The 14,357-nt window shown below is 41.2% G+C and overlaps 1 protein-coding gene across 1 annotated transcript in view; it reads left to right on the forward strand.

The window, feature by feature from the left end:
• PDE6C (phosphodiesterase 6C) overlaps window positions 1-14,357 on the forward strand; it is a 114,803-nt gene that overhangs the window by 81,021 nt on the left and 19,425 nt on the right. Inside the window, exons 19-21 of the mRNA XM_089690233.1 lie at window positions 5,234-5,308; window positions 8,628-8,711; window positions 12,612-12,768. Coding sequence (XP_089546359.1) covers window positions 5,234-5,308; window positions 8,628-8,711; window positions 12,612-12,768 — 316 coding nt within the window. The remainder of the gene's footprint in view (window positions 1-5,233; window positions 5,309-8,627; window positions 8,712-12,611; window positions 12,769-14,357) is intronic.

Genomic DNA, 14,357 nt, shown 5'->3' on the forward strand with positions numbered 1-14,357 from the left:
CACTGTTTAGCCACTGCTTCACATGCATCAAACTCTGTGCTGAGCCCCCCTCAAGTGCCCCCATACTCACCAAAATATATGGACTTTATGCTAAAGCATTAAAAGCCATAAGCACTTTTTTTTTTATTGCACATGGCAAGAAGATGTGCAAATATTCTCAAGAATTAAGCAAACCTTATTAAGAAGAATCTATATATTATACAAGGACTCTCTTTGTTATATGGGATCTTTATGTCACAAATTGTTTATGTATGCACTGTGATGTTTATATACGCTTTGTATAGCCACTGTTTAGCCACAGCTTCTCATGCATCAAACTCTGTGCCGTGCCCCCCTCAAGTGCCCCCATACTCGCCAGAATGTATGGACTTTATGCTAAAGCATTAAGAGTCATAAGTGCTGGTGCTGCAGGCCTCACTGGTATGTAGGTACACTCATTTGTGGACTTCTTATTTCAAATCGGGTGAAGGGTGTTGGGAAGAGTTAACTGGTGACATCACATGTGACCTGTGGAGCGCAGACCGTGGCGGCGCTTATCATCTGTTACATACATCTCTTTTAAGTGAGTGTTATCCCATTTTTGTGCTTTTATAATAAAGTGAAGTTATGCTATGGGGGGCCTCCCATGTTTGTCCTGTGCATGGTGAGAGTCGCATCAGGTGAGCAGTGCTATTGAGCCCAATTACTGCACTGAAGGAGTGGTGGAAGATGGAAAGAAATAAGAAGTCCACAACTGGCAGTGAAGCCTGCTAAACAAATGCTTATGGTAAATACTTTGGGAATCAGTGCCACGCAATATAAATAATACAATTTATACCATATGTAGCACTAGCCTCTCCCTCCTAGATTGTAAGCTCCAAGGAGCAGGGCCCTCCTAACCCTCTTGTATTAAACTGTATTGTTGCTGTATTGTCTCCCGTAATATTGAAAAGATCTGAGCAAACTGTTGGCGCTATATAAATCCAGTATAATAATAATAATCCTCATAATAAAGTGCCTATGCAGTTACCCATATAACTTCTTACAAAGCATGTTGCTTTAGCATAAAGTCCATACGTTTTGGCGAGTATGGGGGCACTTGAGGGGGGCATAGCACAGAGTTTGATGCATGTGAAACAGTGGCTAAACAGTGGCATCACAGTGCATATAGTAACAATTTGTGACATAAAGATCCCATATAACAAAGAGAGTCCTTGTATAATATATAGATTCGTCTTAATAAGGTTTGCTCAATTCTTCTGAATATTTGCGCACCTTTCTGCCATGTGCCAAAAAAAAAAAGAAAAAAGTGCTTATGGCTTTTAAAGTCCATACGTTCTGGCGAGTATGGGGGCACTTGAGGGTTACACGGCACAGAGTTTGATGCATGTGAAGCAGTGGCTAAACAGTGGCTATACAAAGCGTATATAAACATCACAGTGCATACATAAACAAATGTGTGACATAAAGATCTCAGATAACAAAAATGTGCAAAAAAAAAAAAGGTGCTTATGGCTTTTAATGCTTTAGCATAAAGTCCATACGTTCTGGAGAGTGTGAGAGCACTTGAGGGGGGCACAGCACCGAGTTTGATGCATGTGAAGCAGTGGAGTGATTTGCACATCAGCACAAAGTATTTGGAAGACTGCACAAAATTTTTTAATTCAAACATCAGCACTTTATAGCAGAAACTGTACAGTTTGGACACTTTTGTTGGACTCTACGCACTTTAATGATTTGGATGATATTTCTGTAAAAAAAAAAATATTCTGAGCATTTTGAGGTTGGTTGCACAGGGTAGCGCTATGAATTTGGATGTACCTTGTATTTAAAATTATAGAAACTTCATAACAGCAACAATCCTTAGTATATGACATATAATACTTTTACACACTAGTATGTTTTGTTCATATCTGAGTGCGGGTTATCAGCAAATTTACTTATTTAAAGGGTAACTCCACTTTTATGGGGGGGAAAATTAGAAAATAAAAAATACACTATATGCAATTGCTGCACACGCCATATTGTAGTTGAATGCTATTAAAAATTATCTTTCCTTTTCAATCAGCAGTATTGTAATTTTCTATAACATTCAATGCAATATAGCAGCCTGGAGGTGTTCTATACACCTCAGTGGGTTCATTACTTCTAAAATGCAGACACTGCAGCTTTCCTCAGAACACTGCAAGTGCATCAGCTGATTAATAACGAAAAAGTCACTCCCATTCAGATTCACTCTGCACATAACAAACTGCTGTTTCTTCAGAGCAGAAAGGTAGGAATCTGCCAACAACCTTTGTTAAAATCCTTGCAATGTACATTGATCACCCAGAGGGGATTTTGTTTTTTTCAACAAACATGGAGTTACTCTTTAAAGCTGATCTCTGGGGAGATTTCAAAACTGTCTTCGCAGTTGAATCCTCCTTGCATTGCAAGGGGTAAATGCTCGTCTTTGTGCAATACCATTGCACAGAGCAGGTAAGGATGACATATTTGTTATTTTTAAAACAAAAATTATGAACCATTAGTATCAATTTAATATTTTCCTACTGAAAAGGTTTTCTTTAAAGTATAGTATATCTAAACCCAAAAACAAAAATGTAATATGTTGCAGCTTACAAGTCTTTAGATGTAGTGGCTGCGATGGTTTTCTTTTTTTTTTTTTCAGGCCAAGTACCATTTCCTATTTCCTACTGATTCTGCACAAATCCAGTGTCCATGTAGTTTCCTGTGCAGAGAACCAAAAATGTCAAACAATCAACCTTCACAGCTATCTTCTGTGAACTACAAAAAACATCCCTTTATTTAATAGGGATGAGGAAAGAGGGCAGTGACTGTAGTTCAAATTAGGAGAACAGCCTAGGGTGACAACGCTGCTCCTCCACAGATACAGTAGAATGAGAGTTGTCACCCTAGAACAATGTGTGTTACTGGCAGAATTAGCAGGTGAAAATGAAAAAAAAAAGCCTGAAAAAATGCAGCCACCACAGCTAACTGGTAGGCTCCAATATACAGTATTACATTTGTGCTTTTAGGTCTATGCATGCTTACACTGAGAAATCATACTGTGGGATCAGTTTCATTCAGCATTAACTTGAACCACTACCAGATCATTGCGGGGGAGTAAAAACAGGCTTGAAGTAAACAACAGGTCAAGCCAAAACCCTTTTTTTAGTTATGGATGGAGTAGGAAAGCTCTGTCAGGTTGTTTCTGCTACCTGGGGCTCCATTGCAGAAATTTACCCTCATTTCCTGTCCTGCAGACAATGGCTTCACCAGACAGGAAGTATGGCAGAAATCTGGTACAGGGACGCAGACAGAAATAAAAATCTTAACTGTTCTATCCCTTTACAAAGAAAAGCATTTTAGTTCTGTCTGTGATGCTGTTGGAGAGAACTTTACTGCCTGGCAAAACATTGTCAACAAAGCAGGAAGTGAAAAGAAATCTCACAAGCGGAGCCCCAGATGCAGTATAAACCAACAAAGGTTCTAACCCTTACCCACTCTTTTCAGAACAAAGAAAAACATTTTGGGCTGGAAATATGTTTTAACTGAAGTTCTCCATATTGTGCATAGAAAGCATACTGTCTTCCCATATGTACAGACCAGGGGCGGACTGACCATTTGGAAACTCGGGCACTGCCCGAGGGCCCGGGGTCAGTAGGGGGCCCCATGAGATGCCCCTGGTACCTTTTTCATAGGCTTTTTTGAGTTTGGGCAAGGACACAGGGGCCCCATGATCTCGTATTGCCCAGGGGCCCCATGAGTTGTCAGTCCGCCCCTGGTACAGCCTCACATGCTGACTTTTTGTACACATGGGGGATTTACTAAACTGGAACACACAGAATCTGGTGCAGCTGTGCATAGTAACCAATGAGCTTCTAGGTTTTATTGTCAAAGTTTAAAGTGGTTGCAAAGAATGAAGATTTTTTGCCTTCATGCATTCTATTCATGAAGGTAAAAAGCCTTCTTTGTGCTACTTCCCGCACAGCCCCCCCTAATACTCACCTGAGCCCCCTCTCGATCCAGCACAACAATTCTAGGAGTCCCTCTCCTTTTTGGCTGAGATGGATGCATAGAGCAGGATTCGGGAGTGAGCACGCAGCAGTGCCCGTATAGCAAGCAGCTTGCTATTGGGGGCACTAGTCAAGTAGGAAGTGCCAGGAGCGCCGGCGGGGGGACCCAAGAAGAAGATCTGGGCTGTTTTATGCAAAACCACTGCACAGAGCAGGTAACCATGACATTTTTTTTAATTGAACCTTTACTATCACTTTAATTGAACAAGCTTGTTAGTGACCGACGGTCTTCATCTTGTGTGTGGCGACAGCTGGCAGACGGAGCACCCCTAACAGAGACTAACCTTTCAAGCACATTAGACCATGTCCTGTAGCAATCACTCTTTCTCTGTGCAGGTGGTGGTTGGAGAACAGACCCTCTATTGGCCCTCCTGGTTATGCGGCTTTACACCCTCACCCCCAGGGGTATCCAGACCCTGGCCCACCTATTCCCGGGGCTTGACAGTCAGGTGACATCACCGACACTCTTGTTCTTTATCTCCACATCTATGGCGATACCTGAAGAACTGCACACTGAGGTCGCACATAGATCAGTTTCTTTACTTGAGACAGTAAAGTGGGAATACAGCCATTCCGGGTCTCAGACCCCAAAACATTCTAATTTCCCTTCATGTAAACGTCACAACTCTCTTGAAGCTGATGATGCATCACTGTGTCCATATCAAGGGAACCTCCTCCAAGGAAAAGAAAGATTAAAGTCACTGTCCCTTAGGTGCTTAACTCACATGGCAACCCTTCCCGTGGCCAGAGCTCTCCCTCTACAGTAAGCTCCTCCCATCATACTTAAGGGGATCCTGCCAGGAAGGAAATTAACTCACCCTCCTTGCTGTAAGGATTTGAAGGAGCCATTATAATACATTTACGAAAATTTTAATTGTGATGTATACTGTATATATACTAAGGCACCCTCAAGGTCCCATGTATGATTGGTTCTATAGTTTCCATAATTTGAGAGATGTTGGGGCCCAACTATACAATTCAGACAATATACATACATAGTTTTGTGACATTGTACTGCTGCTTGCATGCCTGATGGAGCGATTGAGCGTCCTATGCCTGTGGCTACACAAAAATAGAAGGGAAATTGCCCTAGCAGAGATACAGGTAGAAATAAAAAAGTATTCTGGTTTGCTATTTTTATATATTTTGATGAACTGCTAACCATGTTTTGTGTTTAGGTGGCTCTTATGGTTGCTAATGAATTCTGGGAGCAAGGAGACTTGGAGAGGACGGTCCTTCAGCAGCAGCCTATTGTAAGCCAATCATATTTTAATGTACTTTGTGTATAGCACTCTATGAAGGCTGTTCGGGGATAGGGAACCCCAGATAGATCGATGGACTAGTATTTCAGCACAGGGTGGAATGCTTGACCCTGGATGGAAGAAATTGGTCACCAGTCAGATAGTTTAACAGATTTTATTAAATGACCAATAACCTCAGGGAGGGAAGTATTAGAGTACAGGATGCCAGGAAAAGGACCAACCTTCTCTAATCACAGTTCAGTAAGACCTTTAAGCCAGTACGGTACTCTGTCCTACTGTAGAGCAGCTTCTATTGAATACACCTATCCCTTGGTTGAGCCATCAAAATGTCCTGCAAAGTACACAGCTTTAACCAGCTCCTTTGGATACTCTTCAGCAGACAAAGTTTTACCAGTAGGACAACAGGAAGCTTCAGGCCTCAGGTCTCTCCGAAGCACAGCACCCCCTCCCCAGACAGCAGGCCTTGGATGCAAGAAAAAGTCCAGAACTAACCCTTCTCAGGCAAAGCATGGGGGGCTAGAGCACTTTCCAAGGCTACTCCAAATATTTATATGCTTCTTCAGCATGAGCCAATGGCAATAAACCTTCCAGTGGTTGGTCAGGAAGATATACATTTTGAAAACACAGAACCAAACAATAACATTAAGTTTAGGGAAGACTTGAAGAAAGCAGCACTGTCAATTAGAGCTAAGGCTGACAACAGCCCAGGATAACTGAACTTAGGCTAGGGACACTACTGTTTAAGGCAGGGATCCTACATGTGTAATATGAGTTCTGGATGGAACGAGCTTTGCATGTCAGGAATAAAAAATTGATACAAGCTATCTTCAGTGATCTCACCCAAAACACAATTCATCTGTGGGACCACACGGTCTCTACCCTTAGCTTGTCTAAATATATACACCATATTGCCAAAAGTATTGGGACACCCCTTCAAATCATTCGATTCAGGCATTCCAATCATCTCCATGGCCACAGTTGTATAAAAATCAAGCACCTAGGCATGCAGACTGCTTCTACAAACATTTGTGAAAGAAGGGGTCACTTGTGAAAGAATGAGTCACTTTCAGGAGCTCAGTGAATTCAAGCGTGGTACCGTGATAGGTTGCCACTTATGCAATAAGTCCATCCTTGAAATTTCCTTAATACTAAATATTCCATGGTCAACTGTTAGTGGTATTATAACAAAAGTGGAAGACAACTGGGAATAACAGCAACTCAGCCGAGAAGTGGTAGGCCACGTAAAATGATAGAGCGGGGTTAGTGCATGCTGAAACGCACAGTGCACAGACGTCATCAACTGTCTGCAGAGTGAATACCTAAATACATCCAAACTTCTTGTGGCCTTCAAATTAGCACAACAGAGCGTAGAAAACGTCATGGAATGGGTTTCCATAGCTGAGCAGCTGCATCCAAGCCTTACATCACCAAGTGCAATGCAAAGCGTTGGATGCAGTGGCCTAAAGCACACCGCCACTGGACTCTAGAGCAGTGGAGACATGTTCTCTGGAGAGACCAATCACACTTCTCTGTCAGGCAATCTGATAGACGTGTCTGGTTTTGGCGGTTGCCAGGAGAACGGTACTTGCCTGACTGCATTGTGACAAGTGTAAAGTTTGATGGAGGGGGGATTATGGTATGGGGTTGTTTTTCAAGGATTTCCCCTCCATAAAAAGATTCTGGCAATAAATATTCGACTTATACTGTAAATTGATGGTGACCTCTACTTAAGCTTACCCCAGGATAGCCTTCCTGTCCATGCTCCCTGGACCTTTTAGATCCACGAAAAGAGGGCAGTCATTCCCCGCCACTGGAAATCAACTACTATACCTTCCCTTAGGGAATGGGCTTATGAGGTGGACTCTATAAGGGACCTAGAACAACTGTTGGCATGGGAAGAAGGAAAGGAAGAACAGATTTTTATTACTTACCAAACTCCGTACTTGCCATTTGTTTGTACCTATGATTTAAAATTCAATTAAATCAAATTGAACAAAAAAAAAAATTGATACGTTGGGTTTCAGATCCAGTGTAGATTAGCAAAATTATAGTTGAGAGGTTCCAGCCAATAATTCATAATCTCTCAGATGATATTTTTCACTTTCACTTTTTAAGATAAAGTTGCCCAGGAGGTTAGGTCAGCAATTTTACCCCTACCCTTACTAGTACACCTGACATAAGGGAAGAACACGCATATACCACTTTTTAAACAGCTTCAGTCCAATAAAGTCTTTTATATTCCTATTTCAGTATTTGGCCTCTTTTTCATTAAAACCACCTTTTTTATTATTGAAGTGTATGTAAGCCCAAAATCTATTTATTAGTATGTTCAACATCAGGCCTCACTGTATACAACTTTTCAAAAGCAGACCTTTCACTATTCATTGTACTTTTTGCCATTCCCTACCTCCTTGCTATCACACAATTGCTAAAAAATGTACATTTTTTTATGATCTGTAAATAGGGTAATATAGCCTCTTCATCCTCCCACTTCCTCAATTCCTGCCTAGGTGAGAGTGGCACACTTTCAGCTGCCTGTGGCAGAGGCAATGAATGGTAAAAGGACGGCTTTAAGCATTTTTTTTTATCTGTTTCAAAGTTTCTAACCTGGTGATCCTGCCAGAAACATCACTTTCTGTTGCAGGATAAAAACTGTAAGCCACTGCCTGACAATTAGCAGCAGTGTTGTCAGACTGCCATGTGCATTCCTACAGTTGGCCATTGAGCTATATATGAGGTCTATCAGATAGGCAGCTCAACAGCCAACTTAAGGAGCTAACAAGTCATGCTTGCAACTATTTTTTCTTTTACATTTGGCTGTTAATCCCAGGTATCACCAAGATGGGGGTAGGCTCTCCAATGGGAATTCAATAAATGCAGTTTTAGGAGAGAAGAAAGATTGGAACCCTTGTCAGGTTTTTATTGCCTTCTTTGTATGCATTGGGTAACTTTAACCACATCTTTTTAAGATGTGTGTCCAACTGGAGAGATTTCCCTTCACTTTCTGATCCACAGACACAACAGGAAGTGACAGGGAATATCTCCAAATCTCTCCTCCTAGATAGAGGCTGAGCAGTTAGTGATAAAGAGGTGTCCCCACTGGAAGATTTCTCCTCCACTCCTGTTTGAGGCAACTGTAGCATTTTGAATTACCGATTACTTTATGATTTAGTGACTATGCTCATCTAGACAAATCAAGAGGGTAAATATCCTTAGCAGGGACACAGTAATAAAAACCTGATGGGTTTCAACAATAGCCCACTCTATAAGGATGGTGTACTCTCTACATATTTTTATTTTTCTCTTTCAGCCAATGATGGACAGGAACAAAGCAGAAGAACTCCCTAAACTTCAAGTTGGCTTTATTGACTTTGTATGTACATTTGTGTATAAGGTGAGTTCTTTAAAATACAATACGTTAAAAAAATTTGATGCGACAATTTAGTGCAAACTTATTACTAGTAACACAATACATTTAGAAATCTTGTGGTCAAGAAGATCAAAGAAAGAATTGGAAGTAAAAAAAAATTAGCACCCATGAGAAGGAGAAAGTGCTGAAGATGAAGAACAAATCTATTAATCTACTAACCTCAGTGGTAAAGTGCCTAGTCTGCTGCTTTTTTGGCCTGTACTTTATCCCTAACCTGATGGTCCCCTTAACACATTTAAATAATTTTCCATGATGGATAAAAAGTGTAAGTTCATTAAAGAGTCAGTTCATCCAAAAAAATCATCTTAAGGCCCATTACCCCACTTCTTATGCATCAAAACATTCACAGACATGCTTTTTTTTAGTGTTTTTATACGTGTTGTGTTAAGGCAGGGGTGGGCAACTGTGGCCCTCCAGCTGTTGTAGAACTACAAGTCCCATGAGGCATTGCAAAACTGACAGTTACAAGCATGACTCCCAAAGGCAGAGGCATGATGGGACTTGTAGTTCACCAACAGCTGGAGGGCCACAGTTGCCCACCCTTGTGTTAAGGTATCCTATGCACTCAGTGGGGTAGATTTACTAAAACTGGAGCACTCAGAATCTGGTGTGGCTGTGCATGGTAGCTAATCAACTTTTAACTTCAGCTCATTGAATTAGGCTTTGGAAATAAACCTGGAAGCTGATTGGTTTCTATGCAGAATTGCACCAGATTTTGCACCCTCCAGTTTTAGTAAATAACCTTTTAACATAAATGTATTTTATTGGGATTTGATGTGATAGACCAACACAAAGTGGCACATAATTGTGAAGTAAAAGAAAAATGATAAATGTTTTTCAAAGATTTTTACAAATAAATATCTATAAGTGTGGCGTGCATTTGTATTCTGCTCCCTTTACTCTGATACCCCTAACTAAAATCTAGTGGAACCAATTGCCTTCAGATGTCATCTAATTAGTAAATAGAGTCCACCTGTGTGTAATCTATTCTCAGTATAAATACAGCTGTCCTGTGGAGCCCTAAGAGGTTTGTTAGAGAACATTAGTGAATAAACAGCATCATGAAGGCCAAGGAACACACTAGACAGGTCAGAGATAAAGTTGTGGAGAAGTTTAAAGCAGGGTTATGTTATGAAAAAATATCCCTAGCTTTGAACATCTCACGGAATACTGTTCAATCCAACTTCCAAAAATGGAAAGAGTATGGTACAACTGCAAACCTACCAAGACATGGCCATCCACCTAAACTTACAGGCCAGGCAAGGAGAGAATTAATCAGAGAAGCATACCATCCCCACCGTGAAACATGGTTGTGGCAGCATCATGTTGTGGCGATGCTTTTCTTCAGCAGGGACAGGGAATCTGGTCAGAGCTGATAGGAAGATGGATGGAGCCAAATACACGGCAATCTAAGAAGAAAACCTGTTTGAGTCTGCTAAAGACTTGAGACTGGGTCGGAGGTTCACTTTCCAGCAGGACAACGACCCTAAACAAACAGCCAGAGCTACAATGGAATGGTTTAGATCAAAGCATATTCATGTGATAGAATGGCCCAGTCAAAGTTCAGACCTAAATCCAATTGAGAATCTGTGGCAAGACTTGAAAATTGCTGTTCACTGACACCCTCCATTCAATCTGACAGAGCTTGAGCTATTTCGCAAAGAAGAATGGGAAAAATTTAATTCTCTAGAGACATACCCAAAAAGACTTGCAGCTGTAATTGCAGTGAAAGGTGATTCTACAAAGTATTGACTCAGGGGGGCTGAATACAATTTTCAGATATTTGTAAAAAATTTTGAAAACCATTTATCATTTTCCTTCCACTTCACAATTATGTGTCACTTTGTGTTGGTCTATCACATAAAATCCCAATAAAATACATTTACATTTTTGGTTGTAACATGACAAAATGTGGAAAATTTCAAGGGATATGAATACTTTTTCAAGGCACTGTAAGCATTTGCAATGCACGCCAACTATACTCGCTGAATTGTTAAAATAATTTACAGTAAGAAAAGTACAACAGCGCAGCAGGGGGAACACGTGAGAAGAATCTTGACTTAGCAGGAGGAATTAGTATGCAAGAAACACAGAACAGAACCAAAACCAATAACAGCTATTAGAATTAACTTGTAGCTATAAGACAAAGAATGAATCAACTCACCAGACTCCAAAGTATCACCTTTGAACAGACTGGCCATCTAAATGTAAACTTTCATACCGCATGTCCCTTGGTTTTTAGTATAGGTATGGGTAATGGCAGTGCCACCTCAATATCATCATGGGCCCATGGGCTAAGAAATGCACTGGGGCCCTTACCAGGGTGATAGTGGGATGGTGAACAGTGGGTGTGGCTAAATTAGGCTACATATTGGGCATATCTTTTTAGTTTGATTAGAAGTTTTAGTTTTTAATGTAAGCTTTTTTATGATTTTTTAAATTTTTTTATGTTTTTGGGGCTCTTTGGTGAGATATCATGGGTCTAAACAGACCGCTGAAGTCTCACTTTGAGACAGAAAAAGGGACTGAGTTCCTTTCTGCAGCCTCTGCTGCACTGCAGATGAATGAACAGGAGACAGAGGCTCCTGTTCATTCATAAACATATACAGTTTACTATGCTTTAGCTATGAATGAACACAGTGAGTGATCAGTACTGATCATTCACTGTGTTCATTTTTAAAAGGAAGGGGCCAGTAAATTACATATTTTACCGGCCCCTTCCCCCACTCTCCATTGTAAAGATCCCCCTAGGCAGCAAGGGACAGGCGGAGGTGATCAGTGTGGTGGGTGGAGCAAACAACTGGAACTGATCTTTTGTGGTTCACCCTGCAGCAGCTGAAAGCTGGCAGGAGGGAGGAGGATATGCTGGCTTTAAGCTGCTGCAGTGAGAGATACACAGATTATTGCCATTTATTTCCCCCACCTGTGCACTGATCACCTGCTCTGTTCACATGCAATTCCCCCTGGTGGGGGGGGGGGGGCTGCAGGGGCCCTCCTATGCACCTGGGGCCCTTGCAAAGTGCCTAGGGATGCCTGTGTAGTAAGACGACCCTGGGTAAGGGGAACTTGTGCATTATATCTATAGTTTAAGGGATATTTGAGCTCTAGGCAAGATAGCAGCTTTGTCTATCTAATCTCCTCAAATTAACATTGATAAGGACTGCAACACAGAAAAGTTGACCTATTTCCATTGTCTGTACTGGCATGACCTCAATAGATACTAAAGCTGGCCATACATGAATCGAAATTCTATCCATTTGTGGATGTGACTATTCAACAGAAGAGCTTTTTGGAAAATGTTTCTCAATAAGCTAGCTGCAGCTACTGATAAGCGTATTCTGACAGAGGAGAGTCCTGCTGTCAAAAACACTGTCCCAGCAGGGAAGACTCCTCCATCCACCTCACATGTGTGGATAAAGGATGAATCAGCTATGGCCAACTTAACAATCTTAAGTACATCTTCTCTTGTGCTATGACTGGTGTGTGCATAGCTTTGGCCAAGTGAACAATTCCCCTGGCTTACTATAGGAGCAGGAAGGTTGTAGCTGGGCCCTTGGACATCCACCACACTCTGGCTTCTACACAGAACGCCTTGTTGGTGGTCATGCTCTGGTGAAATCCATCTTTTGAGTCTTAAATCTTCGCAAATCCTTTAAAAAGTTTATATAGTGAAGTTGATGGACAACAATTTACAGAATTTATTTTGGATTTATAATATATCTATTTATGTAGTTCATGCTGGGGAAATATTTCTGTTCCAAAATCCAACCCTTTGCACTACTGCATTTTTGTATATGCTTGTATTATTTCATTATTGGTGTTAGCTTTGACCACAATATATAATGATGATGATGTTATTGTTAGGAATTTTCACGGTTTCATAAAGAAATTACGCCAATGTTTGACGGACTTACAAATAACAGAGTTCAATGGAAGTCACAAGCTGATGTTTACGAAGAAAAGATGAAAGCTTTGGAGGAACTGAACAAACAACAAGAAAATGACGTGGGAGGAAAGAAAGGTACTATATCACAAATGTTTTGGACCAGGGTGGTAATAAAGTAGTACAAGCTAGAACCTAACCTTTGGGGGATTCGTTTGATTGATCTCAAAATGTGGTTGTAATTGTAGCACTTTCGCAATGCAGACAGGTCATTTGTGGTGTACCATAAGGTTCTGTACAAGGCCCTTTTCTATTTATTCTATTTAAATGTGATATGATTGGTCAAAGCAGTGGAAACTGCAGTTCAGTGTTTCTAAATGCAAAATAATGCACTTAGGGAAAAGGAATCCTCTGAGTACAGTTTTGGAGATACAGTGTTGGCCAGAACTACAGTGGATAAAGATTTCAAATTATTGCAAAATGAGCGAACGTCACTCCTGCACATGCACGCGGGAGTCACAGCCACAGCACAGAGGTCAGAAAGAACGGCACGGGTATGATGTTCCTTCACAGCGCATGCACCAGTGATGTCATCGGATGCAGGGACACTGAATATCTCCGAAACGGTGTATGTTTAGGAGATACAGGTAAGCTTTAATATAAGCTTACCTGTAGGTACAACTGTCCAGTGGGATTTTACCTCCACTTTAAGGAAAAAAAGGAAATGGGGACATGATTGAAACTTTTAAATACATTAAGACCGCATTCACATGGCCGATAAGAGCCATACACCTCCAAAAATTGGATTTTTTTCTACATATTTACCTGTAAAACCCATTTCTTGGAGTACATCACGGGACACAGAGCAGGCTATTCATGACTATGTGGGTTTAATGCCACCTATAGGTGAATGGACACTGGCCAACCAATCAGAGAAGAGTCCTCCCCTATGTAACCCCACCTATACAGGAAGTACCTCAGTTTTGCAGCAAGCAATGAAATTACAGAAAGAGGGGGGACCTCTGTGTCCCGTGATGTACTCCAAGAAATGGATTTTACAGTAAAGTAAGTAGAAAAAAAAATCTGATTTTCTTTATCGTACATCACAGGACACAGAGCAGGCTATTCATGATTATGTGAGATGTCCCAAAGCAATAAAGACATTTTGAGGGGAGGGTGACACCATGATAGTCACCAACAACAATCCGACAAAAAACCTACTCAGACATTTGCAAGACACTGTAACCAAAGGCAGAGTCCTCTACGGCACTAACATTCACCTGGTAGAACCCTGTGAACGTGTGAACCGAAGCCTATGTAGCGGCCTTGCAAATCTTAGCAACTGACACCTGATGGCAGATTGCCCAAGATGTCCCCACATTCCAGGTAGAGTGTGCTCTTACCCGAAAGGGTGGGACTTTACACTTCAAACCATAGGCTTGAATGATCAACTGGTGGATCAAATGTGAAACAGTCGCCTTGACTGCCCATTCCTGGGGCCGTCAGACAGTGCAAAAAGAGCATCCAACTTCCTGACCTGCACCATCATCTTCAGGAAGACCCTTATAGTGCGTACCACATCCAAGGTATGCAAGGATCTCTCCCTTGTCGACTGTGGCCTAGGAAAAAATATGTCCTGATTGAGATGAAAACAGAAACTACCTTTGGTAAAAAAGATGGTTAAGGTCGCAATACCAACCTATCCTGATGTAAAATCAGATAAGGTT

Source organism: Staurois parvus, unplaced genomic scaffold (assembly GCF_062004578.1).
Source record: "Staurois parvus isolate SC_StPar_1 unplaced genomic scaffold, SC_StPar_1.0 ptg000525l, whole genome shotgun sequence".
Classification (NCBI taxonomy): Eukaryota; Metazoa; Chordata; class Amphibia; order Anura; family Ranidae; genus Staurois; species Staurois parvus.